The following is a 27,983-nucleotide window of genomic DNA, read 5'->3' as shown; positions in this document are numbered from 1 at the left end:
GAGCAAATGGCCCTTGTTTTGAGGTTTGTTAATAATGATGGTTTTATTAGAGTGTTTTTTTTTATAATCTCGTGCATGTTATAGTTATTACTGCATTGACTCTTAAAAATGAGATATGTGACATTTTCTCTTATCACAATCTCAACATTCAAAACATTCGAGGTCAATGGTATGATATAGCCAGTAATATGCATGGTGAGTGGAATTATTTACAAGCCTTATTTTTTAAAGGTTGCTCATATGTATATTATGTGTATGGCTTAGCTTACTATTTACAATTAGCATTGGTTAGAGCATCTAGAGAAGTAATTTCTATTGATCAGTTTGTTCTCAAAGTTGTCTACCATTATTAATATCATCGGCGTGTCCTTCAAACTTCATGTTGAATTGCAATCTAACCAAGCGGATGATATTGCACATTTGATTGCTATCGATGAGATTGAGTCTGGTTGAGGAGCTAATCAACTTGGCACTTTGCAACGAGTTGGGGATGCTCGATGAGGCTCTCTTTATAATTTTATTTGCAGCTTAATAAAGATGTTTTCTTCAACATGCGCAGTGCTTATAAATATCATTAATGATGGAGCTACTTGCTCTCAATATGGTGATGCAGATGCCGCTTATGGTGTGATGACATCCTTTGAATTTGTTTTTATATTACACTTGATGAAATAAATTATGGGAATCACTGATGTTCTCTGTCAAGCTTTGCAAAATCGTTCTCAAGACATTTTGAATGTTAAATAGTCTCAAATACAAAATTATCCATTCAAAAGTTGAGAGAAGACGGCTGGAATAGTTTGCTTGAGAATGTGAAATCATTTTTGCGAAAGACGTGGGATTGATATTCCTAATATGAGTGCCCATTACACAGTAGGTCGTGGTCGGTCATGTCATACACATTATCACATTACGACGGATCACCATTATCGGGTTAACATATTTAATTCTGCAATAGACTCTCAAGTGCAAGTTAAATAGTAGATTCAATTAACAAGCAATGGAAGTCCTTATTCTTAGTTCTGCTCTTTATCCTATTGATGCTTAGAAATCTTTTAAATTTGATGATATTTGTAATCTTGTGGAGAAATTTTATCCTCAAGATTTCTTAGGAAAATTCATTTGAGATTTCAACTGCAACATTATGAGCTTGATATACTTCAGCATACAGATTTTCAAAATATTTTCGTAATTTCTGAACTTTGCCAGAGATTAAGTGCAACGGGAAAGTCAACGAACTTTTATCTGATTGATAGATTGATACGTCTTGTGTTGACTCTTCCAGTTGCAACTACAGAACACGCATTTTTAGCTATGGAGCTTGTTAAAATAAAACTTCTTAACATGATAAATGACGAATTTCTTGCAGACTGTTTGGTTATCTACATCGAAAAAGAAATCGCTGGGAATACAGGCATGATCATAGATTTATTTTATTTTATGAAAAATCGGCAGGCACAACTTCAATAGAAAAATTTAGGTTTACTTTTTCGTTTTCTTTTGTGCATGCCAATCAAAGGTGACTAAAACGTTTGCATATTCATAGAGTTATAGCATACTTCATGTAGTGAGAATCCTATCTTAGTTCTTGTTTATTAGTTTAAATTTATGTTTAAACTTTTTTGTTCTATGAAAGGATATATATATATATATATATATATGTGTGTGTGTGTGTGTGTGTGTGTGTGTGTGTGTGTGTGTGTGTGTGAGGAAAAGGAGTGCGGTCGAGCGCATATAAGGTTATATGCGCTCGAGGGCCCAAACACATGGGTCCCACATTTTTGTGGTGATCAAAACCATTCATTTGCAAGGCCCCATCATAGATAGAGTGTGTACAAAAAATCAGCTCCATTGGATCATCCTAACTCCTCCAAAAGTGGAGGGCAAAAATGGGAACATTTGTGGCAAACGGTGTCTGCCCATTTTGCCCTCCACTTTTGGATGGGTTAGGATGATCCTATGGAGCTGATTTTTTGTACACACCCTATCTGTGATGGTGCCTTGCAAATAAATGCTTAAATAAATGCTTTGGATCATCCTAACAATGTGGGCCCACATGAGTTTTGGGCCCTCGAGCGCACCTAAGCTTGGTGCACTCGACCGCACAATCTTATTCCTTTTTTTGTTTTTGAATGGTAAAAAAAATATGCATTTAATTTTATTCCTCTATATATATATATATATATAGAATATATTATGCATTTAATTTTTTACAATTAGTCTGGCCCCCAAGTGCAAAGTTTGACAGAGAACGTCAGTGATTCCCATGATTTCTTTCATCAAGTGTAATATAAAAACAAATTCAAAGGATGTCATCACACCATAAGCGGCATCTGCATCACCAAGTTGAGAGCAAGTAGCTCCTTCATTAATGATATTTATAAGCACTGTGCATGTTGAAGAAAACATCTTTACTAAGCTGCAAATATAATTATCATGGGAGCCCCATCGAGCATCCCCAGCTCGTTGCAAAGTGCCAAGTTGATTAGCCCCTCAACCAGACTCAATCTCATCGATAGCAATCAAATGTGCAATATCAGCCGCTTGGTTAGATTGCAATTCATCATGACATTTAAAGGAAGCGCCAATGATATTAATAATGGAAGACAACTTTGATAAAAACTGATAAACATGAAACTTCTCTAGATGCTCTAACCAATGCCTATTGTAATTGGTGAGCTAGGTCATGCAAATAATATGCATACGGGCAACCTTTAAGAAATAAAGCTTATAAACCATTCCACTCACCACGCATATTACTAGCTCCATCATACCCTTGACTTCGAATGTTGAGATTGTGATGAGAGAATGACACATATATCCTTTTTAAGAGTCAATGCAGTAGTAACTCTAACATGCACAAGATAAAAAAAAACACTATTAAAACCATCATTATTAACAAACCTCAAAACAAGGGCCATTTGCTCCCTCTTAAACTCATCTCGAGCTTCATCAACAATAATGCAAAACTTTGCATCCCCCATTTCCTCACGAATTACATTACGCACTTGAGAAAATATGCAAAATTTCCTTTTAAATTGTGCGCGATGTGCATTTGACATTTTTGGTGCATTTTCTAAGACAACCCCCAACACTTTTTCATTATAATCTGCTAAAATCTTTATTATTTTAATAAAATTACCTTGATTTTTTGAACCTAAGCTTTCATCATGATCTCTAAAGGCACATGATTGAAATGTTAGCTAGTGAACAGTGTCTATGGACGTTTTGACTCGCAATCAGTTATTCTCAATCTCTTGTGATGTTTGTTTTTCTATCACCTTATCAGTATGTTGAGATTGATTCAATAGATATTGATAAGTTTTCTCAGCAGTTTTATGTGGTGAATTAGGGTCTTTTCCAACATGACCTAAAAAGGAACAAATCAATCTATTATTCGCTTTTTTCAAGTTTCGAAACCCTTCACTTGTAAACGCGACTAATCCAGGTGTCCTGTTGATTTCTTACAAAAAAAGATAACATGGAACACAAAATGCAACATCCTTTGAAGGGGAGTATTTTAACCAAGAAATTTTTTTGAACCAAGAAGATTAAAATTGGCCAAGATGATTCTCTGCTTTTGAAAGCGGATACTCTGAAAGTAGAAATTGATATGGTCTAGCCCTAAGATATGCACTTCGAATTTCATCTCTTTGATTAACAGGTTATTCCCATATTTGAGGATAGAATCCTGGATCACATTTTAAGGAAGTAGTATCAACTTCTTCAGGTTGGGTTCTTGATAACTTAGAAGGATGTTGCTCAATATTTGACAAATCAAAATTTAATGGGGAAGGTATGGAGAAGTGCACTGACTTCTGAATCATTAACATTCCTTTTTTGAAGAATGCATCGATAGCTTTTCGTTTGCCCATGATTCAACTTCAAATTTTGAGTAGTGAATATGGATCAATAAGTAACTTGAAATTTGTATCTATTAATTAGTATAATATTTTCAAGGATTTTAATCGAAAATCACTGTTTAAGTTCTACATATAACTACCTAATCTTTTAAAATTAATATAAACCCCAAATCTTATAAACAAGAAGATTAATAATTGTGACATCTGGGTATGCATAAAAAATGTATATATATATAACGAATAATGATCACATTATTCGATTCATTTAATATTTTTAACATAATTGCTTATTGATCACATTAATATTTTTTTTAACAAAATGATCACGTTATATTTTTTTAATATAACGAATAATTTCGATTCATAACTACCTCAAGAGTCAAGATTGTGAGAAGTAGAGCTACCCGAAAATAAAATTTAAAATCTTAGAAATTTATCAATTCTTAACCTAAAAAGAGTGCAAAAATAAAATAAAAAATAAAATTAAATCAGGGTACTATAAAAAGTTAGTATGTTTGTTAAAAAACTAATTATAAAAAAGGTTTTGTTAAGGTGCATCGGTAAGATGTTTTCACATTTTTTTCCAACCAAAGTCTTAAAACCGTCATGAAAATCTCAAAACATTCTCATAACGTGAGTAAAAACATGATCCCAATGCACCTTAACGAGTGCCCCTAGGGGCACTCATTAACAAAACCCTAAATAACGAGGTGCTATAACAAGTTAGTATGTTTGTTAAAAAACTAATTATAAAAAAGGTTTTGTTAAGGTGCATTGGGAACATGTTTTCACATTTATTTCCAACCACAGTCTTAAAATTGTTATGAAAATCTCAAAACATTCTCGAAACGTGAGTAAAAGCATGTTCCTAATGCACCTTAAGAAAATTCAATAAATCAATTAAAATTTAAAATAAAAGATTTTGTAACTAAGCCATAATACGTGATATTCATGAAATAAGTAACTCATAGCATAAAAAGTAAGAAACGATATCGAGAGGAGTGACAATTATGCAATAAAATAAAAAATCTAAACACTCATCAAAAGAAAAGAAATAGAAAAAAAGAAGAGTGGTAAAATGCCTAAAACATAATTATATTATATTATATGAAGTTATACAAAAAATAAGAAACAAAATCTATAAGAGGGAAATAAGATATTAAAGTGGTAAAGAAAAAACAAAAAAGGAAACAAAATCTGCAAGAGGGAAATAAGATATTAAAATGGTAGAGAGGGAGAGGAGAGACTCTCACCGCACGGCTTGGGTGAAAATTGTGTTGTGCGCTTTTGTTCGGGTAATCGTGTGCAGTCTGTGATTCTTTGTTTTGTTCCTAAATCTCCTAATTGGTTTGGATTTTGTTTTGTTCCCAAATCTCTTAATTGACTTGGACTTTGTTTTGTTCCCAAATCTCCTAATGGACTTGCTATAAAAAAGGTTAAAAAGTCCCTTCAATATTCCACCGACTAAAAAAATAAACTGATAAACGGTGAAGGGTTTTAAATATGTAAAACAATTTTCCCTGCATTGGTCATTGTGGGCCCGCTTATTATATGTAATAAATCCTGAATATATAGTACTATATAAAAGGAATTTTGCAAGTCGCCGGGGGGGGGGGCACCCCACGCTATATGTCCCTCCGCCCCTGTCAGAAGGGATATTGCTGTTACAGGTCTCAGCTATGTAGCGTTTGTGTCTGTCGATGTCATGTTTTTTTAGGATACCCCATACTTCGCCAACTCAATTGTGTTGTCTCATGCTGATCTTCCTCTTCCACTTCTATTACCATCCTTGCCTTTGTCTCCCTCACCATCTCCAGTGCAGGTTTTACTCCCCGTTGCCGAAATTCCTTCACTTTGTGTCTTGATCTTTCTTGCGGTGGAGGGGTGCAGTTGGGCGTTAAGAATGCCTTCTTGCAATGTGATTGGCAAGAAGAGGTTTTCATGGAGCAACCACCTAGGTATGTTGCTCAGGGGGAGATGAAGCATGCAGTCTGTCGTTTGAGTAAAGCCTTGTATGGCCTTAAGCAATCTCGTCACGCTTTGTTTGGGAGTTTCAATGAGGCAGTAATGGGATTTTACATTACACAGTGTGCTATTGACCATTATGTGTTCATTTCTCAGTCTAAGAAAGGTTACATCTTTCTAATTGTTGATGTGGACGGTATCATTATTACTGGGAGCTACATTGAAAGCATACAGAGGCTAAAGGATTTCCTTCAAAGGAATCTTGCACCAAATACCTTGGACGCCTTAGGATTTTTGGGAGTGAAGCTAGCTGAGGTACCTATGGACCCAAATGTCAAGCTCCTTCCTGATCAGGGAGAGTTGTTAGAGGACTCAGGAAGATGCAAACGTATAGTTGGGAAGCTCATCTATGTTACTGTGACCCGTCCAGACATTTTGTTTGCAGTCAGTGTAGTTAGCCAGTTCATGAGCACACTACAAACGTCTCATTGGTCAGCAGTTACCCAAATCGTGAGATATCTGAAGAAAGCTCTTGGTAAAGGTCTGTTCTTCAAAAAGCATAACCACATGAGAATAGAGGGATATACAGATGGAGACTGGGCAACAAACCTAGGAGGTTGCTCCATACACACCTCTTCAGAGAGGTCACTATGTAGGAAGGCGTTCTTAACATCCAACTGATAAAGAGGTCAACCACTTTTAACAACCAAGGAGATAATGATGCGAATTGATGGGATTTTGGTGACGGGATAGAGTATCTTTATAGTCAACACCAAACATCTGAGTATAGGCCTTGGCCACCAAACGGGCTTTCAACCGATCAACTATACCATATGGTAGATATTTCACAGTAAACACCCAACGACAACCAACATCATGTGCACTGTAGGTAGTGGTACTAGCTTCCATGTATGGTTATCGGCAAGAGCCTCCATCTCAGCCTCCATAGCAAGGATGAAAGAATACCCATCTAAGAAGGAGAAAGACGATCATAATTAACAAAATGGGAGAGAGGGTGAGCAGTGGACCATGAATGAGTCCTAGAAGTAATAGGGGACCTATGAGAAATAGAAGGAAGATTGATACATGCGGTGGATCTGCCAAACTGAGGAGGTAGAACGGGGTGAGGTGGGTCGGGGATAGAAGCAACCGGATCAGTGAACGCCACCAGTCGAGGGCCACGAATAAACATGCACCTGTGGGGACAGAGCAGTGATAACAGGGCTAGGGAGGGGAAGGGGGGACCCAGACTCATGAACAGAATCCGTAGTACCGGGTGAAAAATATGCGGTGTTATCAAAGAATGTAACATCAGCGAAGACAAAGGTGCATCGTTGGGTTGGAATATAACACTTGTACCCTCTCTAAGTGCGAGAATAGCCAATGAAGATACAACGCTCAGAACAGGGATCAAGCTTATCCAACCCATGTGACAACCTATGAACGAAGCAGACACAACAAAAAATACGGGGGTCAAGGGAAATGGATCACTCCGTAGGGTGAAGGACAAAAAAGGGAGAATGGCCAGCCAACATTGAAGAGGGAAGACGGTTGCGAAGAAAGCAAGCCGTAAGAATAGCATCCTCCCAATAAGGCTTGGGTTCCTTCATTTGGAAGAGTTGGGTACGAGTGATGTCAAGTAAAGACCACATCTTTCGCTTTGCAACCCTATTCTACATAGGGGTATATGCACAAGAGGACCGATGAAGGATACCGTGTGATTCCAAGAAAGATCGGAAGTCAGAAGCAGAAGAAAAGTACTCATTGGCATTGTCGGTCCGCAATCACCCAACAGAACACCGATATTGATTACACACCTCATGGTAAAAATTGTGAAACACAAAAAAGACCTCTGAACGATCTTTCAAGAAAAAGAGTCAAGAAAAAGAGTCAAGTCATAAACGAATAATCATCCGTAAATATGACAAAATATTTGAAGCTATAGAAGGAGGGGGTTCTACAGGGACTGCTAATATCGGAATGGACCAACTTAAATGGACGTGAAACTCTACGAACAAGGCGCGGTGGAAATGGCACATGATGATGTCTACTCAACTCACAAGGCTCACAACGGACAGATGTAACGGGACCTGAAAGAAGGTTAGATCAGCACAACTTATTGACGGAGGGATGTCCCAAACGACAGTGCCACTGAAAGGCATCAACTGAGGTTGCATAAAGCAAGAGCGTGCATCGACTTATCCAGATAATATAGACTGTTCACCGCACGGCCCGAAACAATCCTCCTCCCAGGCACCCGCGGTCACCCGGCCCAGACCAGTTTTGACGGGACGGGTGGACCCACGGTTCAAATTGAAACGGGTCACTACTTTGGGACCCGGACCTAGAAATTACGGGTGGGCCGGGTCGGCCCGCGAGTCGGGTCACTTCTTGCTAGGTCTAGTTTAAGGTATGAGTGTAAAGTCTACCCGGGAATGGGAATGGGTAATCGAGAGAAGGGTTTAGGGATGCTGAAAATGGAGTGTGGAAATGGTGGAAGAGGGTTTAGGGCGCTGAAAATGACCCAGAATTCTACGGGTCACTACTTGGTGGACCCGGACCCTACCCGCACGGGCCGGGTTGACCCGCGGGTCACCCGTGTTTTTAAAGAATTTTGGGATTTAAAAAAAAAAAAAAAATCCTCTTTGGCACATATTTCCGTGAGTGGTTCACTGCTCGAGGATAAATTCAGCACTTTTAACGTTTTCCTATGCCTTTGAAACTTAAAAAACTAACGAAAACGCCAAGGGGGATTTTACAAGGCGGGGGGGGCAAGTATCATTGCCCTTCTTTCTTTTCTTGTGGTTTTCTCGTAACTGCCACCATTTTTTCCTTGGGATCAGCCAATCCACTTTATCAGCATGAAATGACCATCTACAGGGAGAAAAAGCAGCACGACAGTTCTTTGCTGACGTAAATACCGTCACAGATTTATGTATTTTCGTCACATCCTCTCCCCCAAAAAGCATTCTGCTTTTTAACGGGCACCTGCGGGTCCATCCGGCCCAGACCAATTTTGCAAGGCCGGGTGGACCCACAGGTCACTAATTTGGGACCCGGACCTGGAAATTACGGGTGGGTTGGGTCGACCCGCGGGTCCGGGTCACTTCTTGCCAGGTCTAGTGTAAGGTATGAGTGTAAGGTCTACCCGGGAATGGGAATGGTGGTAATCGAGAGAAGGGTTTAGGGATGCTGAAAATGGAGTGGGTTTGGGAAATGGACTGTGGAAATGGTGGAAGAGGGTTTAGGGTGCTGAAATGGAGTGGGAGTTGTGTGTGTTGGGTTGGGGGGGGGGGGGGGGGGGGGGGGGGTAGGGTGCTGGAAATGAGTTAGGTTGGTGGTGGCTGGTGGTTCCTCGGAGGGAGAAGGTGGTGATGGGTGGTGGTTCGCCGGAGAAGATGGTGGTGAGTGGTGTTCTTTTTATTTTTTTTCTCTCACTTCCCTTTTCGCTTCAATCTTCTAGAACCTGCTCTAATACCATGTTAATGTGCAAAAGGTGGAGGAGTGAGGGAGAAGATTAGTCTCCTTAAGGAACTCCCACAAATACGGTGTGTGTGTGTATGTGTGTCTTTACATGAAAGTAAGGGTGTTTACATGAAAAGACCAAAATCCAGCTGGCAAATTCGATTTTCAAAAACCTCGCTCGAAGGCCTAGAGCTATTGTTTTATAGCTTTTAGACCCAAGAAAATGCTTGTTTAATATTTTTTAATGATTGGGATTAAAATATGATGGATATCTGGGGCTTTCTAGATGGTTTCAGGGTTGTTTGGAGGCCTGAATTGAGGATGAGTTTATTTATACGAAGTTGTATGGTCTGAAAATTTATGAATATAAACTCACTTTGAAGATGTATTTTCTACTTGCCCAAACCAGGTTACCCAGGCCTAGCCCTCTCACACCGCCTATTTGTGCAAAACAATAGTCATCCGTTGGGCTAAGTGTTGCTCTTGGACAAATAGTCGCAATTGAAAGTGGTTCATAGTCCATAAATGTGTCATTGTATGCGACACTGTTCTCAAAATTAACCACGTAACCTTAAGCGATTTCGTTTCCCAGTTGGAATCGCAGTTCTTTGTTCATTCATTTAGTGACCAATCATAACAAGATATAGTTCAATTTCAACTAAAAATAATGAACAACGTAATAAACTTGTGTATACAAAACCAACTTTCAAGTATATTTCTAGTTGCTTGCTGCACGTGCGGAATGGTTCTGTTGGGGTGGAGCGTATAGCTCATTTGGTTAGGCCCTGCTCTTCAACCTTGTGGTCTGAGGTTCAATCTCAGCTTCCCTACCAAAAAAAAACAGATTTTTAACAGGGTGGAGCCTCTAGCTTATTTGGTTAGGCTCTGCTCTTCAACCTTGTGGTCTGAGGTTCAATATCAGCTTGCCTACCAAAGAAAAAAAAAACAAAGTTGGTCTTGTTCTACTTATTTTCTCTTGGTGTTCCTGTAATATTGCTTCCGTTATTATTTCTTTGATGGTAAGAACAGTAATGGTACTATTTTTGTTAATTCTTTTTTATTTCTAATTGTTTTACTTGTAGTTTTCATTACCCATTGTAGTTGCATCAGTAAGTAATTGCTTGTAGTTCAAGCTATTATTGAAGTGAGCCTCTGTAGTATTTGTTATTATATGACCTGAACCAGGTTTCATGTAATTTAAGTCATTGCTCAATTTCAAGCTAACCATGCCATGAATTTAAAGCAAATGATCTATTGGGTATGTAACAGTAAAAAATTATCATGAGTGTCTGAATTGGTCTTTATTGTAAAACTTGCCTTGAAAATTATTTTTTTTTTTTTCCATTTTAGAGAAGTTTGCATGCCTATTCTTGAACTCTTACTCTGCATTTCATGCCTGCTTGGCTGGTGTTCTGATTTTACTTGGTACCGTTGGCATTCTTGAATCAGGGTGGACCCGCTGCTCTCATCAAGGCTGAAGTGCCATGGTCAGCCCAAAGAGGCACCCTTTCTGAGAAAGATCGTGTTTTAAAAACAGTCGAAGGGTAATAAATTATGAAATTTTATCTTTATCTCCTGAATCTTTGGCCATTTGCATGTGCCTTATTTTATGCTGTATCATTTTTTAAAGGCTGTGAAGGCATGTAAACATATATTAACTTAAAGCTAGAGAGCCTAAATATTGTTTCATTTTACTCCTGGAGAACTTATTCTGGCCTTGAATGTGTTTTTTTATGGTGACAAAGTGGTCTTTCTGGTTGTCGTTTGCAGCATACTGAACAAGCTCACCCCTGAGAAATTTGATCTTCTCAAAGGCCAGTTGATAGATTCTGGAATCACAACCGTTGATATCTTAAAGGTTTTGCAGATCACATGGAGTTTTTATTCAGCAAGTTCCTTCTAAAGCTCTAATTGGTTATTATGGTAAATTCACTTGCCAATGCAGGGCGTTATCACATTGATATTTGACAAAGCAGTATTGGAACCTACATTCTGTCCCATGTATGCACTTCTGTGTTCTGATCTCAATGAAAAACTCCCGCTATTTCCATCCGAAGAACCAGGTGGGAAAGATATTACGTTTAAGCGGATCCTTTTGAATAATTGTCAAGAGGCGTTTGAAGGTGCTGAGAATTTAAGATCCGAAATTAGACAAATGACTGCCCCAGTGCAAGAATTGGAATGCAGAGATAAAGAAAGAATGGTGAAGCTCCGCACCCTTGGAAACATTCGCCTCATTGGGGAGCTTTTAAAGCAAAAGATGGTTCCTGAGAAAATTGCCCATCACATTGTTCAGGTTTTTACAATATTTCACAGCCTATGTTTGAATTTTCTGGGTTTTAAAAATGTTTTTACTGCTTTGGAAGTGCCTCACTATTTCCTGCCAAACAGGAGCTATTGGGACATGATGGTAAGACTTGCCCAGATGAAGAAAACGTGGAGGCAATATGCCAATTTTTCATTACCATTGGTAAGCAGCTATGTCACAAATATCATGGGAATTTCTCGGCAAGGGAAAATCTCGGAATGTATTAATTTTATTTTTATTTTTCGGGTTTATTTCAGGAAAAAAACGATAAATAAAATTATATAAAGATATATATAAATTAAGAAAAACTATAAAATATTGTATAAATCTCGTAAAAATATCGTTATATTATCGCGGTAAATGAAAATATTACTATATTTTTAAAATTCTCGGGATTATTTTGGGAGTTTGTCATTTTATCAAAATATCACGATAAAATTGCTATATTTTGAAAATATCGATGATATTTGTGACGTAGGTAAGCAGCTGGATGAAAGCCCAAAGTCACGACATGTCAACGACTCCTATTTCAAACGGCTGAAGGAGCTGACGACAAACCCTCAGTTAGCACCACGACTGAGGTTTATGGTTCGTGATGTTCTGGAACTGCGTGCTAACAACTGGGTCCCTAGGCGCGAAGAGGTAAACTTCCAGATTTTTTCTAACCCAGTCTCCTTTGCCTGCAATTCAATTAAAAAATATCAGGGTTATTTCCGTTAAATATCTGAAGATGAGATTCAGGACCTGTTGAGAACTGAGAAATGCTAGCTCAGTTCTACTATTTTTTAGTGTTATTATTATTATTTTTTACCAGAAATATATTATGTGCAATATGCAGTTTATAGTGTGAGATATACAGAAATGTTTACATTTTCTTATGGTCAAGATTCTACTGAAGAGATTGGTTAGGATCATCCAGGAAATGTAATTTTTGGCCATGGGCAATCCATGGTGGGGATTATTAGGTGAGGTGGATGGCCAAGATCGAAGATCAGTTTGTTCATACTGGACAACTGAATCTGTAAAAAAAGTGTATTGTACATGTGCAAAAATAAATAGACATAAAAGAGCCCTGGGTCAATCCGGTTGAATCTTGCATTGAATAACATGAAGAAAATACCCCTGCTTTAGGGTTAAATTTTTCATAGAGGTAGAAGGTAAAAAATCTCCAATGTAAGCATATCAGAACAAGAGAAATTATATGATGAAGGGTCTCATAAACACGTAAAGGTAGTGCGATAGAAGTACCATCCTTGTCCCTTGATATTTGATCCTACAGCAGTTCACTTTTCAAATATCAAGGATAAGATGATAAGTGTTTATGTCGCCCTTCATCATATAATTTCTCTTTGGTGGCGCCCGATCGAATTTGAAAAAGTGGGCTGCTGTTGGATCAAATATCAAGGGTGGTTGTCCCGCCAGTGTTGGTACTCGATTGGGCAGTCTAGTTTCTCTGTCTCTTTTTTTAATGGACTTGCATAAACTGCCGTCCACCATATAAAAACCCCATTTTCAATCATCTTTTGTTTGTCTCACTTTCACTTTCACTATTATATAAGCAAATATTCTCTTTTTTCTCTGCCGACTATTAGAAAGGAGCATTCCCCATAATCAAATTATACCTTTCTTTCTCACCTTCCTTCACGCCCAAACCACACTCACTCCTCTTTAAGAGCTATTCCACCTTTTTCTTCTCAGCTCTCTGACTTTTTTCTTGTTTCTCTTTGTTTCCTTTCATTTGCCACCTTTAAAATGTGAAGGATGCACTTTTTTCTTCCATCTATTTGAAACTCACCCCTTCCAACTCCTCTATAAACCCAGAAATAAACTTGCAATCAGCATAAATATCCTCATATCAAACTACCTCATTACAAATGAAGATCAAATTTCTAGCTGGGCTCCTCTTCCTTACATGCTGTCAAGCCCTTTCGAATTCGGCTCATGAACGCATCGTTACACCCAAGAACGAAGTTTTCGAACTCTCAGAGCTCCCTCGGCAATGGCAGAAATTTCAAGGTCGAACTTTCGACGTCCAATACATGTAGAAATTATCCAACCCACTACTTATATATGTACTTTGCGTGTTATATTACATTGCATGTGGTAATAATTTTTGACATGCATTTTTCACACTTAGCAAAACCCCGGTTTGAACATAAGAAAAAATGTGTTGTATTGTTACTCATTCAAAATTTTTATGTTTAAAAAGACTTTGTAAATGACAAAATTTTAAAAGCATTTTTTTTTTTTTTTGTGTGTTTCTGTTGTTTTGACTGCGCTTTTTTTTTGTTTTTTGAAACCAATTCAGTTTTAAATTCTAATTTTTCCCATCCCAATTTTTTGCCAAATCACGTTTCGCTAACTATGGTCCGGATGCTCAGATCAATGAAATCTAGGGCTTTATTTGTGTTGTCTGATTAAGCAATCACTTTTATTTATAATAGGAGATTAGGATTAGGTCTCCCATGCACTACAACTATTGCTAATTATGGATCCTTAATTAGGATTTAGCTTAATTAACCTTAAAAATGATTAAAAAAACACCAATCTTAATTACACTAGGTTGGCAATATGGGCCACCTGATGGAAAAAGTTTCCAACAGTTTTTCCTGATGATTAGTTCAAGTAAGCTCAGAATGGACTAGTTTGTAATGATGTATTTTTCATGAAATAATCACAGGTTTAAATGCTACAATTCAATTGAGTAGACAAGGCAGAGGAGAAGGAAGACATATAGGAGGAGTTGAAGTTGGAAAGCTTTTGATTAGGAACATGCAAAGGCGCGGAACAGGGGGAGCCAAGGGAGGCAGAGGAGGTGGTGTAGACGTTTTTCGAGGCCGACATGGAAACGGACACAGTGGTGCATCCTGCCTACTACCATTACCATCTTCCCCAGTCTCCCACATGTTTGTAGGAGTTATTATTGGATTTGTGTGTGTTTTCATGCTCTTTTGAACAAATGTACAGAGTATACATAATTGAAGTAGAGAGTGGGAGATTGTATTGTTTCTAAGAGTTATAATTTGGCTTTGCTCATGAAAATAATCAGTTTAAAGAGAAGAAAACATAAATTTATAAGGCCATATTTGCACAAGTTGAGGGATTTGGGCATTCCTTTGTAATTCATGTATGTTCATTCTAATAGTGTAAAGATTGGATCATCTCTCCTAGATGTAGGCAACTTTATCGACCCACATAAGACACTCTGTGATCTATGCTTGTGGTATGTTTATTATTCTATTGTGTAGGCTTTAGGCCCAACGAATTTATTACAATAAAATGGTATCAAAGCTATTTTAACTAAAGGACTTACTCTTAACAACACTTACTAGAGAAATTAAACCAAGAAAATGATAATCTTCGCCTCCCTATCCCTCCTTCCTTACTGTACCCTCCCTGAAGTTTCCTTTCTCACCGGAAAATTCATCAAGCTGATGCTAACATCATAATTGCTGTTGGTATCGCTCACCGAAAAATTCATTATAATGTTGCCATTGACACAATTCGACCCGTAGCGACGAAATTCGGATTCAAAAACTATTTAGCTATGCAAATGTACAAAAAATCCTTCAAAAGTTTTGAATTGCCATTGACACAATTCGACCCGTAGCGACGAAATTCGGATTCAAAAACTATTTAGCTATGCAAATGTACAAAAAATCCTTCAAAAGTTTTGAATTGCCATTGACACAATTCGACCCGTAGCGACGAAATTCGGATTCAAAAACTATTTAGCTATGCAAAAGTACAAAAAATCCTTCAAAAGTTTTGAAAGATTTTGGAGGAAAAAAAATAATCCAACACACGCATGTTTAACTGCTGTAGAAGAATTCTTGAAGGTCAAATTGGAACATACAGAAGTATGGATAAAGGCACAAAGATGATCCATGGAGCAAGAAGAAGACTAAAGACATGAAGTATTTCTTGTAGAAATGAAAGAAATGAAGGGTCAAATCAAGTATTAGAATGTAATGACTAATCCCTCATTACAGTTGTGGATACACACACTTCTTTCAAAATAAAAAGAAACAAAAAAGATTGAATGATGGTTAAATGCATAAATTGGCTAAATTTGGATGTATGTTCAAAGTCCTTGCTTTTTTTTTTTTTTTTTTTTTTAACAATTCAAATTCCTTATGAAGTTTACAAATAAAATATGAGAAATTGATGAATTGTTGATCAAATTTGTATTAATTCAGAAAAATTCAGGTTTAATAGAATTTTATACCTATGATTTGACCACATACTGCACTAAGTAATAATAAAAAAATTTAACCCTAAAGCAGGGGTATTTTCATCATTTTATTCAATGCAAGATTCAACCGGATTGACCCAGGGCTCTTTTATGTCTATTTATTTTTGCACATGTATAATACACTCTTTTTACAGATTCAGTTGTCCAATATGAACAAACTGATCTTCGATCTTGGCCATCCACCTCACCTAATAATCCCCACCATGGATTGCCCATGGCCAAAAAATTACATTTCCTGGATGATCCTAACCAATCTCTTCAGTAGAATCTTGGCCATAAGAAAATGTAAACATTTCTGTATATCTCACAATATAAACTACATATTGCACATAATATATTTCTGGTAAAAAATAATACTAATAACACTAAAAAATAGTAGAACTGAGCTAGCATTTCTCAGTTCTCAACAGGTCCTGAATCTCATCTTCAGATATTTAAGGGAAATAACCCTGACATTTTGCAATTTGTGGAAGAGATGAAATTTCATAACAAATCACAACCACCACAAATTTCATTTGGTGTTTCTATACTCAAATGGCATATACTTTTGCCATAACTTACACATTTTCTAGAATTTTTTTTTAAAGGGGGCTTTCTAGAATTTTTTTTGCCTAATCTGAAATAAATTTTAACCATTTTTAAAATAAAATAAAATCTGTCAGTTCAGTATCCAACCCAGAAACTGACCTGTTCGAGGTACCCGTACCACTATGCTTTCGCCTCAACCGTACCACTCGTGATAATTCTTATCTCAATTTCATTTTTTTTTTTTTGAATGGTCTTATCTCAACTTCATTGATGCAAATCTTGTCGCTATAGCAATGGCCTCCTCCACACGTGATGCATCGCTTCCCTGCAATTCCAAATTCACACCACTCACTATATAATGCCATTCTCTATGAAGTAAGCTTTACTTATAAATTAATTTTTTTTCAAGGAATTGGACATAGGGTGCAAGTCGAGCCGGGTTGAGGCCAACCCTTACCCCAACCCAAGATTCAACATTAACCTGGCCCAACCTGAGCCCCGGGTCGAGGATGGTCAACCCCAAACCAACTCACATCTAAATCAACCCTAACCCGACCTGTCTAACCTAATTGTTCCAAATCGGATCAGGTTGAGTTGGGTTGGGTTCAGGTTAGCCTACGGCAAAAATAGAAAAAATACAAAAAAAAAAAACATAACCCCAGGATTTTGAAAATCAGAATAAAATTAGATGGGGTCGGGTTCGGTTCAGGTCAGGTTGCCCAAGGCCTCAACCCTAACCCAACCCAACCCGACGAAATGCCAACCCAATCCAACCTCAAATCAGGTTTAACCCATCGGGCTCGGGTTGAGCCTGACCCAAGTTGCACCCCTAATTGAACAGCAACCATGTTTGAGCTGCTAACCTGGCCTTGAGCGAGAACACCTTTTCCTCCACCCTTTCCGTTGAGAGGCTCGACAGCTGCTGTCAACCATTTTGACGCCACTAATCCGTTCTTTTCTCCTTCAGAAGATACCCCAGCACACGCAACAGCCTTGTTTGAGGATTCATCTGTACTGAATAGCATAATTGATGTTCCCTGTAAAACCAAAAGAATGAATAAATTTTTAATGTCCATAAACACACACATGCTTCCTAGACATTGTATCTTGATAAGCTTTACAATGACAACTCCTAAACTTCTTACTCCGGCCCAAGCTAAATAAAAAATCTAGGCAAAATAAAGTTAAATATTGCTAAGTTTAACAATGAAGCTCCTAAATTTTTTACTCCAGATTGAGCTGAATAAAATTAGGGAAAATAAAGTTAGAGAGAGAACCTTTTGATCCAACACCTTGCCAACGGCTTCACGAATGGCAGTAGCATCAAGACCTACATCGACACAAAGGACACAGAAAGCTTTTCCTCCTGAAGCAGCCAACTCTGCAATTTCAATTGCTGCCTTGGTTGCTTTCCGAATATTTTCTTGGGAAATTTCCTTCTGTGCTTTCCTAACTTCAGCCTGATAAAATAAAGGTCAGTCATTTTATTTATGAATTTAATTTATAACATAAATTAACAATATAACTGGCTACTGGAAAGTACTTTTTTCGCGGAGCTATACATACATCCAGTTGGGAAATCTTTGTTCTGAGATCTGCTTTCATTGGTGCTGGAATAGCCGCTGCATCTACCCGGTATTTTAGAGAAGCTACTATCTGGCAAGAAAAAAAAGGAATTTGAAAGCAGTTTCCATGTTTCCAGAAAGCAATATATGTTCTACAGAAAGGCATGAGCTAAAACACGGGAAGCAAATTTCTGAACGCTAGAAATAGCCACAACTACACCTAGACATACATCAATTACATTCATGGGTGCAATTTACAAGCAGTGAAATAAACGGCCTGTATATGGGACAAATGCACATGGGTGCATATTGGTGAGGCAGATTGACCATCCTAACAATGAAACAATCCACAAAACTCCAATCCATGGAATCATTCGCTTTATCATATGCCCATCTTCCCTTTCATACCTTCCTTTTTCCTAAATTCACAGCACTCATCGGCAACGAGCACCCCACCAAAGATTTAGAACCCTCCAACAAAAGCCCCTTGAAATAGTGGGATCACCTCCACTTGAACCTTCCTAAGCTCGTCACAAGAATTTTAGCCAAGATCTTATAGAGGTTACGCACGAGATTAATCAGCCAAATTCATTAACTTCTATCACTCCCTCCCCTCAGGGATGAAGGCAATGACACTAGTATTTACTTTTTTATTGATAAGGCCTCTAGCACTGAACTCCTCCCTAACTCCCAATAATTTGATCATGATGCAATTCTAATTTTCTTGGTGGAACACGATGGTAAAGCCATTCTAACCTGGTGCTTTGTCCTATCCACCAAAGAAAAACACACTTCCCCCAGCTGTTCACCTTTCAAACACAAAAGGCCCCATGGACCCCATAATTTTTCCCATAGATTTCTATAAATTACATCATTGAACTGGCAAGTAACTGAAGTTGAAAACAAACAAATTGTGTCCATTGTACAAATAGTATGCAGATAACCAGAATCCAAAACAAACAAAAAATGAAGCCATGGATATAGTTACAACTTTTGTGATGGGTATAATGTGTGGCAATAAGTTTTCGCAGGAAAAGAACTGTCAGAAGGTACCTGTGCCAGAATGCTCCTTTCTGCAGTGTATGCATCACTTATTTCCTTATCAAGAGCATGTGCCAATTCCATCGCCTTAAAAGCACTGTCAGTAGTCACCGCAGTAATTCTTCTAATGCCCTTAGCAATTCCCTCCTCGGATAGAAGGGCAAATGCTTTAGCTTCTCTTGTATTTGATATATGGGTCCCTGGATTTATTGACAAAACCACCTTTCAATTATACTGATGAGAGATTTCACATTTTAGGAAAGGAAGCAGAAAGAGCTCTACAATGATATTAACCTCCACATAGTTCTGTTGAGATTGATAACCATTCCCTGCTATCAGGACTAGCGAGGAGGTCCTCGACTTTTCGACCAATTGCCACAACCCTGACTGGGTCAGGATAGACCTAAATCAGACCAGTATAAATAAATGAATGTAAATCGCGCAATATAAAATAAAAATACCGGTTTAAAAATCAGTGGTCGAAAGTAAGAAGTGATGCAGATAATTCTGATGAGAGAGTAAAAACAGCTTACTTCCCCAAAGACAGCTCGCAAACCAACTATACGCTTGGCATCAGCAAGGGTTGCCTCACTAGCAAATACATCTAATTCATCCACAATCTGTTCGTTCACAATCGACTCGATCTTTCTCAAATCACTAGGATGAATAGGCTTCCCTGTTTAAATTGCATCAATTTCAAAAAGGGATTTGCATTGACTTGATTAAAGTGAATGTGAGAATAATATTGCCATGGGAGAAATCAAATCGTAATTTTTCAGGAAGTACAATTGACTTGAATAAAGTGAATATGAGGATAATAATACCATGGGAGAAATCAAATCGTAATTTTTCGGGAAGTACAATAGAGCCCTTCTGATCAACATGATCACCAAGCACTTTCTGCACTCATGTTACAACATAAAAGCGAGAACTGAGGGTAGGGACATTTTTATTTTTTTAATGGTGAGGGTAGGGGCATATTAAAGATAAGATTTTGAGATTATAATTAAAGCATTTGCTTGCATACCCTGAGAGCATAGTTTAGCATATGGGTACAGGTATGGTTAGGGGCAATGAGAGTACGCCTGCCATAGTCAACCTATGAATGTCATCCAGAATCAAATAAAGTGAGTAACAAAAACAAGAGCATCCAACAGAATAAAGAAGAGGATAAGAGATTGTGTGTCCTACCTTGCATATTACTTTCTCGCCAACAGAGAATGTGCTGGTCCCCCCGGCAATAGAACCAATGTGAAGGACAAAACCACCATAAACTTGAATGTTAATAACTTGAAATGACCCAGATGATCCTTCCAGGGATCCAGTATCATAGATCTGAAACCAAGTGAAACTAAGTCAAACAAAAGAAAATTGGGGCTTCTTTATTTTACTTTAAGGCAATACAATATGGCTTCTGCCTGTATGTGTTCATGGTTAATTTTATAGGTGGTTTACTGCCTTTACGAGATCATAAAAAACTTCACTATACATCATAGGGTTTCTCACATTTAATAGTAATAGCATTGCATGATAGACTTTTCATAAACTCATGTTGGTTAAATACTTGAAACTATAGCCCAACAATTAACCAGGTTGGGCATGGGCAAAGGCACAGTACCTGACCACCCTGTTCTGCATAGAAACTTGTGCTTTCCAAAACAATACCCACTTCATCACCAGCAGAGGCACCCTCTAAAAATTCAGCTCCGGTGTAGATAGCTTTTATAGAGCTCTCATGATCCTGGTAAATGTATAGAAAATTCATACAAGATGATTAAATTTTTTATACAACCACAAAAAGAAAAAGATTGTCCAAATCAAAGAAAAACATTTCATCAAAGAGAAGTAACTGTTGTAACTGTAATGAAAAAGTTCCTTCTAAACAAGAAAGTGAAGAAATATAGTGGAGAATAATAAGAAAAAAAAACTATTGGAATCTTAGAAGCTGGATATTTGAATCGATTGGTGGATTTAACACTATTCAAAAGGGCATCATAAACAACCATATCGCTGCAACAAAAAATATATTACTAGAGAAACCACGCAACTAAATTAGCTTTAGTGATTCTGGAAAATATAATAATCCAGTATAATTAGCCATAATTTTCTTAAGGCAACTATTTCTCTTTTATATCTTTTTACAAATGGAAAGATCTTTAATAAAGCGACCATATTTTATTTATTAAGGAAAATTACAAAAGGGGCAGAGCATATCCACTTCTCATTTATATTGCAGATAAAACTGTAACTAGTACCCAGTAATCCCAAGGAAACTTCTGCAATGAAATCCATGAGTTAATGCATCTACTAACCTGGTACCATATAAATTTGCTGTTATCATCTGTTGGAGCAACTCCCTTCCTGTGTAACTCTGAGGTTGCATCAGCATCCATTGCAATAGTACCACCAACTTGCTGCCAAATAATTTAATATAACCACAAGACATTAGAGAAAGATACAGAGAAATAACACATTACGAATAAATGAAACCATTTTTCAGTACAGACATAAAATATAGCATAATAACCAAATATTTGATGATTAAAAATTTATTAGAGGCGCAAACAATGTAGCAGAAACTCAGTTCTAGGGTGGTACTCTCAGGAAGAAGCCTCACGATAGTGCCTCATGCCATTTGCACAGGAACCAACCATCAAAATGCATAATAGATATAGTGATTGTATAGAAATGGAAAACATCTTCAGTCTACCATTTCTGTAGTTAAAGTAATGACTTGGCATGAACTAAACTGTCATCCATTCAACGAGTGCACTCAACTGCTGCAACTAATCTGGTGGATTGCACCGATGGCTACACTGACCTAGCTAAACCGGGGGTAATCTACATAATTATCATCAAACATTTTGCAAATTTCAAGCACCCTCTAGCTCCCCTTTTGCCAGAAAGATTTTCAAGAGGTTTGGGCAATTTAAATAATTTTCCATGGATGTTTCACAAAAAAATATTCCCTATTTTCAAAGAAAGCTGCAAACCTACGAGACACTGAAATTTCTTTTCCCATTGAATATTTTTTTCAAGAATATTTTTTTCTCGATCCAAACGGCCCCCAATTACCTTCTGTTCTTTTCATTCTCCTCTAGCCATAATGATGGCTAAGACAGTAAAGAATCCACTTCCAACTTACTCTTTTCAAAATCTAATAGCTCTAGATCGCATATTGAGTCATCTAAAAAAGGTTTTCCAATGAAATCCATTTCAGAATAATAGGTCTGAATGTCCAACGAAATCCATTTCTAACATCATTAATTGCAGCCAACTTCCTAACTTACAGTTTATTCTATCCGAACTTCTTGAGGCTGAAACTTGAACCCGAGCTCAGTCAACTATGGAGATGATCAGAAAAGTTTTCGCAGTCATGGTCCTAGCCAAAAGTCTCATCATTAGGTTTTCCTTGAAAATGTTTACTTCTATTGTCATCCAAAGGACCCATCTCATCCCAATATTTCTCAGTTACCATCATTTGACAACAAAGACATTTTACTTTCTTCCACACCCAAATCTATAATCTAAGAAGCACAGGTACGGGTACGTGATTTTTAAAAAAAAAAACGGGTGCGGGTATGTTTGGGTACGCCCAAATAATAATATATTTTAATATTTTATTATAAATTTATAAAAATTAAAAAAACAATTGGAGAACAATCAAACAACAATAACACCACCAAAATGGCAATTGGACCTTGTTTATTTTGGATTTTTGAGAACCAACTGTAAGTCCAAAACTGTAAGCCCCAAACAGATTATTGCGTCCAAAACTGATTATTGGACTGAAAATTACATTTAGGCCCTGATTGTTATGGCTTTTGAGAACAGATTGTGAGTCCAAAGCTGATTACTGGACTCAAAATTAGACACAACAGATTGCGAGTCCAATAATCAGCTTAGGACTCAAAATCGATTGTCAAAATCCACAAAAACAAAAAAACAGGGTAGAGAGAGAGAGAGAGAGAGATACCTTTAATGGAGGCTCGCCGGAGATTTGATGCCACCGGAGTCTCGCCGGAGAAGGAGAGAGAGATCGACGAGAGGGAGGGAGGGAGAATAGAGCGTCGGCGAGAGAAGGGGAGAGAAAAGTAGGAAACCCTAATTTCTCTCTTTAAAGCCTTTGTTTTAACCCCCCCCCTCTCCCTTTTGATAAATACACCTTTTAAAAAAAAAACCCACAAAACGTGTTGGGTGCGCACCCAGAACGCACCCGAGCGTACCCAGGACGCACCTGACCTCTTTTCCAGTTTTTTTTTTTTAAATACTGGGTACGCACCCGGCACGTACCCACAACGTACCCGTGCGTACCCGTGTCCCATACGCACTAGATACGGGTACGGGAGGCCAGAGGGAGTACCCGTGCTTCAGAGTCTATAATCACTCGTAAGAGGAAAATGAAAGAAGATTGGTCCGAAACCAGTACTGTAACCAAACTCAGGTATTTCGCCGCTAGAATATGATCCTTCAGCTGCCCTTTCTTTTCATCTTTCCAAGCATCATTCTCATCCTAATGAACGTTTTGGCCTTCCTCCCCAAGCTTTCTTTGCAAACCTTGTCCAACACACTATTCCTTCAAATCAATAAACAAGTAGCCAAACTGGATTGTTGGGAAAAGGCCATGTATAAGGAATTGTGTGCTCTCCGAAAAGTAACATATGGGACTTTGTTTCACGCCCACTCGATTTATTTGACATCATAAGAAAGTGGATTTATTCCATCAAACTCAAATCCAAGGGTAGTCCGGATCGATATAAGGCATGTTTGGTGGCCCAAGGTTATATGCAAGAGCATGGAATTGATTACAAAGAAACATATGCTCTTGTCTCAAAAAATGACTACATATTGGACCTTGATTGCTATTGCCTCTACAAGACAATGGCCTCTCTTTCAAATAGATGTTAAGAATGCCTTCTTACATGGCGACCTTGAGACTGTATAAATGCCTCCCCCTCTCCTAGACCATCAGTTCTTATATCTTTACCTCATGTTTGCTAAATAAAGAAATCTCTACATGGTCTCAAAGAAGCAAGAAGTGCATGGTTTGAAAATTTTGAATAATAGTAACTACCCATGGTTTTGAATAAAGTGCCTCAGATTATTCCTTACTTACATATTGTACCGTAGCAAATCGAGGATAACTATACTTCTCATCTATGCTGATTATATCATTAATTATGGTGATGAGCAAGATGCTATCAATCAACTGAAATCCTTTCTTCAGTCTACTTTTTGAATGAGGGATTGGGGCCTCTAATGTACTACTAGGCTTACAAATATCCCACTACGAATTCTTTTTAGTCAACAAAATGTACTAGAGATTTACTTCATCATGCAAATTTGACTAATACCAAGGTCATCGACACTTACTCGAGCTTAATGTCAAGTATCATTAAGGATGGTGTACTTCTTGATGATTTGACAACATATCGCCAATTTCTGAGGAGGTTAGTATATTTGACCATGACCAAGCCAGATGTTGCATATACTGTTCAGAATCTGAGTCAGATTGCTTTTTCTCCTCGTGCACCCCACCTTATTGTTGTTCATGGATCATAAGACATTTGCATGGGATTGAAGGACAATGTCTCCTTTTCCTACCCTCATCCTCCCTAGAGTTTAACTGCCTATGTTACTGTAGAACGGGTTGGTGTATGTTCCTAGGAAATTCTTTGATCACATGGAAATATAAGAAACATGTTTCTAAATTTTCGGTCGAATAAAAATTTCTGTCTTCTGCATCTAGTGAACTGGTTTGGCTTTGTGCTTTTCTCTTAGACTTAGGCATTACACTCCCTCCATCAACCCCTCTTTAAGCAGACAATAAGAGTGCTATTCAGATTGCCACCAATCCAGTATTTCATGAACAAACAAAGCATATTGAGGTGGACTGTCATTATATCTAACAATGATATGGATCAAGATACCATATGTTCAATGGCAATGACACGCACCATACGTGAGTTTCTAATTTGAAATTGAAGCTTCATGACCCTGTGCTGCTGTGCATCAATTGGAGGGGGTGTGGAACTTTTTTTTTTTTTGAGGGGTTGTGGAACATAAGCTGACTTAATGAACCACTATTGGCTACATATGTCCCAGGGAATTGTTTATATATCTTTATTTAAGTGTAGATACTGTAACAGTAGTTTACATGTATACCCCTTATATATTATACTGCATAACAAGGGTACATTTGTAATTTTCATTGATGACTTAATGCGCGCGCGCACCCACACACACAAGCGACAAGTTATGGACTAGAATCTCTCATTTGCTGCATTTCGTGTGCTTGCTTCTATTCCTCATGAACAGTTACTCAGTTATCAGAAACAACCACTGGTTGCCCACTGGGTATCGAGATGGAATATTGTGCAATAAGCCAATACCTCTATAGAGTTGACTTGGATCCATTTTCTGTTATGAGATCTTAGTTGTTACCATTGCTTCTTCATTTACTCATACAGCGACAACATGAACTTGAATTTTGTCTTCTTCTTTTCTTGAAATGGTAAAATAATGAATTAATAGAGAGCCGAAAAGGCCCCAAAGGAAATACAAGGAGGAAATACAACACAGAGAACAAAGCTTCAGGGAGGGAGGAAATCAAACCATTCCAACCCTACCCTAAAGACACCAAACCTAGCTAGGGAGTCTGCTTCAGAATTAGCAGATCTCCTTACATGATGAAAAACAATTGAAGAACCTTGAATTAAATCAGCAATCTCATCCAAAAAAGATAAAAACCTCCATGGGGAGATGCTAAACCTGAGAGCCATCTAACCACATTTTTTGAATCTCCCTCTACAATTGTCTTGCTATAAAGATCCTTGTCAATTCTTTTAATCCCGTGACCCAGAAGAATCCCTACAAAGCCCTCCAATTCCAGCCGGCCCCGGATTACCCAAGCTAGACCCATCAAAATTGACCTTAAATAGATCTCCCACTGTTGAATTGTTAAAGGTCTATTAATGCCTTCATTGCACACTATTTGCCATCCCTCCCATAATTCAAAGTCCGAAACAAATTTAAATAATGGAAGGCTCTTTGCCCAAGCAATAGAAAGGGCAACTATTTTTACATAAACCCAATATGGAGACTTTGCCTCTCCATCAAAGATTCTAGAATTCCTTTCATTCCAGATAACCCACCAAGTAGCTAGGAGACAAATTCTCCATAATACCTTCCCTTTCTTTTTCCAAGGCACTACCTCCCAAGAAGAGATTAAGTCAGGAATTGTCCAAGGAAAAACCCAACAAATCCCAAAACGGGCAAGAATGAAGCTCCACACCTCTCTAGAAAATTTGCAATGGATAAATAGGTGGTTAATAGATTCTCCATTACCCAAGCATAAGGGACAATGGTCAACTAGCGACATGCCCCTTCTCCAAAGGAAATCAATAGTTTGGATCCGACCTAAGGATACCGCCCAACCAAAGAAACTAACCCTAAGAGGACAATCAAATTTCCATACCTTGGCTGACATGGAAGGTACACCGCAGGGCACAAGATGATGATAGAATGATTGACTGGTGACGAATCCTGAATCCATACTCTTTTATCGACCCCGGATCTTTTAATGTAGCATCCCCCAATCAAATTCAATAGCTGGGAAACAAAATCCAACTCCCAATCAAAGAAATTCCTTCGAAACCTTGGGACCCAAATGACATTGAGACCCTCCCTTTCAAAGCAATCACAAACTAAAACCTCTTTTTGAGAAGCCACTGCATACAACTCAGGGAACCTATCCATAGGAGGTTCACTCGAACACCACGCATCAACCCAGAATCTGATCCTATCACCAGAGTATACTTTATACCTTATACCACGAACAAAGAGATGACTCAGCCTATAGATATCTCTCCACACCGTCAAATTTTTCTTACTATAAGAATCCTCAGATGCCCATTTGCCCACTGAAAAACCATATTTGCTCCCTATAACTTTAACCCATGAATTTTGACTTTTATGCACACACTAAAATCACATTCGAAAAGGGATTATCCCTTTGTTTCAGAGAAGGTTCTAATAGATGAAGTCTCTCCTATTAACATTAATCCTAGAACTCAATTTGTTGATAAATTTACGAACTTGTTGTCATGTAACCATCACCATTCTCCCCCGACCAAGCTTTGATCTGCTACATGTGATCTAAGCATGCAAGCGTATTGTTAGAGATATGTTCCTCCATACTCTCTTTAGCGTTGTTGTTTAAATACTTGTAAATATACTGGTAGTTTCATCATCTTCATAATGTAACTTGAATAAAGGGTGCTTTATAAATGTTTGCCTTATTTATTCTTTTTATTAAGATGGCCATTTGTCCAAGGGAAAGAGATACAATATTCAATCAAATTTCCGCATACTTACGCACACACAAATGCCTAGACTAATGTATGCATACACATTTCTTGAACGCCCCTAGAATATACAACATTAATTAAGCAGATTGCAGTACAAAACAATTACAAAATTATTTTTGAACAGTAGACCATGCAATGATCAGTCTGGTAGATGTGGCCAAGAAAGAGAGCAAATGAGTACATTAAAAAACAGATACCTTGTTGCTAGCATTTCTGGATTTTTTTCTGGCTTCGTTCATGGCAATATTGAAACCCTCGAGATCAACTGTTAAACCTCTTTCTTCTGCCATCAGCTGATAGGGAAGAATGTAAATGCAAATGAAAAATGAAACCCTCACCAGCCTGTAGGAGGTAAAACTGTAAGAGGTAAAACCATAGTGTGTTCAATATACCTGAGTCAAATCTATGGGAAAGCCGTAAGTGTCCCACAAAACAAATGCATCCTGCAACCATGAGATGCAAATAAGAAGATACAAAAAAGCTGAAAGTTAAGGATGAATAAATTTATTGAACCATGAGATGCAAATAAAAAAATAAACAGAAGCTGAAAGCTGAGGATGAATAAATCTATCAACCATTCAAAAAAAAAAATCTATCAACCAGATAATGCCCTTTCAACACAAA

At 37.8% G+C, this 27,983-nt stretch overlaps 2 protein-coding genes across 3 annotated transcripts in view; one reads left to right on the top strand and one right to left on the bottom strand.

The window, feature by feature from the left end:
- LOC143855711 (eukaryotic translation initiation factor-like) overlaps positions 1–14,684 on the top strand; it is a 35,968-nt gene extending 21,284 nt beyond the window's left edge. Inside the window, exons 8-13 of one of the 2 annotated variants that reach the window (XM_077365792.1) lie at positions 10,743–10,837; positions 11,064–11,151; positions 11,239–11,589; positions 11,685–11,763; positions 12,080–12,243; positions 14,282–14,684. In XM_077365792.1, the coding sequence (XP_077221907.1) occupies positions 10,743–10,837; positions 11,064–11,151; positions 11,239–11,589; positions 11,685–11,763; positions 12,080–12,243; positions 14,282–14,287 (783 nt within the window). In that variant the 3' untranslated portion in view covers positions 14,288–14,684. Of the gene's footprint in view, positions 1–10,742; positions 10,838–11,063; positions 11,152–11,238; positions 11,590–11,684; positions 11,764–12,079; positions 12,516–14,281 lie in introns of those variants that run through there. The other variant, XM_077365791.1, reaches the window with a different exon arrangement.
- Positions 14,685–16,158: 1,474 nt separating this feature from the next.
- Positions 16,159–27,983, bottom strand: part of LOC143856350 (alanine--tRNA ligase-like) — a 37,509-nt gene continuing 25,684 nt past the window's right edge. Inside the window, exons 10-23 of the mRNA XM_077366548.1 lie at positions 27,752–27,802; positions 27,557–27,652; positions 21,303–21,404; positions 20,609–20,731; positions 20,182–20,325; positions 20,018–20,089; positions 19,815–19,890; positions 19,524–19,666; positions 19,285–19,393; positions 19,003–19,190; positions 17,951–18,040; positions 17,662–17,844; positions 17,248–17,421; positions 16,159–16,709 (exon numbers count right to left, since the gene is read on the bottom strand). Coding sequence (XP_077222663.1) covers positions 16,638–16,709; positions 17,248–17,421; positions 17,662–17,844; positions 17,951–18,040; positions 19,003–19,190; positions 19,285–19,393; positions 19,524–19,666; positions 19,815–19,890; positions 20,018–20,089; positions 20,182–20,325; positions 20,609–20,731; positions 21,303–21,404; positions 27,557–27,652; positions 27,752–27,802 — 1,623 coding nt within the window. The 3' untranslated portion in view covers positions 16,159–16,637. The remainder of the gene's footprint in view (positions 16,710–17,247; positions 17,422–17,661; positions 17,845–17,950; positions 18,041–19,002; positions 19,191–19,284; positions 19,394–19,523; positions 19,667–19,814; positions 19,891–20,017; positions 20,090–20,181; positions 20,326–20,608; positions 20,732–21,302; positions 21,405–27,556; positions 27,653–27,751; positions 27,803–27,983) is intronic.

Source organism: Tasmannia lanceolata, unplaced genomic scaffold (genome assembly GCF_043159265.1).
Source record: "Tasmannia lanceolata isolate RefF3 unplaced genomic scaffold, GAP_Taslan_0.1 ptg000023l, whole genome shotgun sequence".
Lineage (NCBI taxonomy): Eukaryota > Viridiplantae > Streptophyta > Magnoliopsida > Canellales > Winteraceae > Tasmannia > Tasmannia lanceolata.
This window is presented reverse-complemented; position numbering and strand designations above follow the sequence as displayed.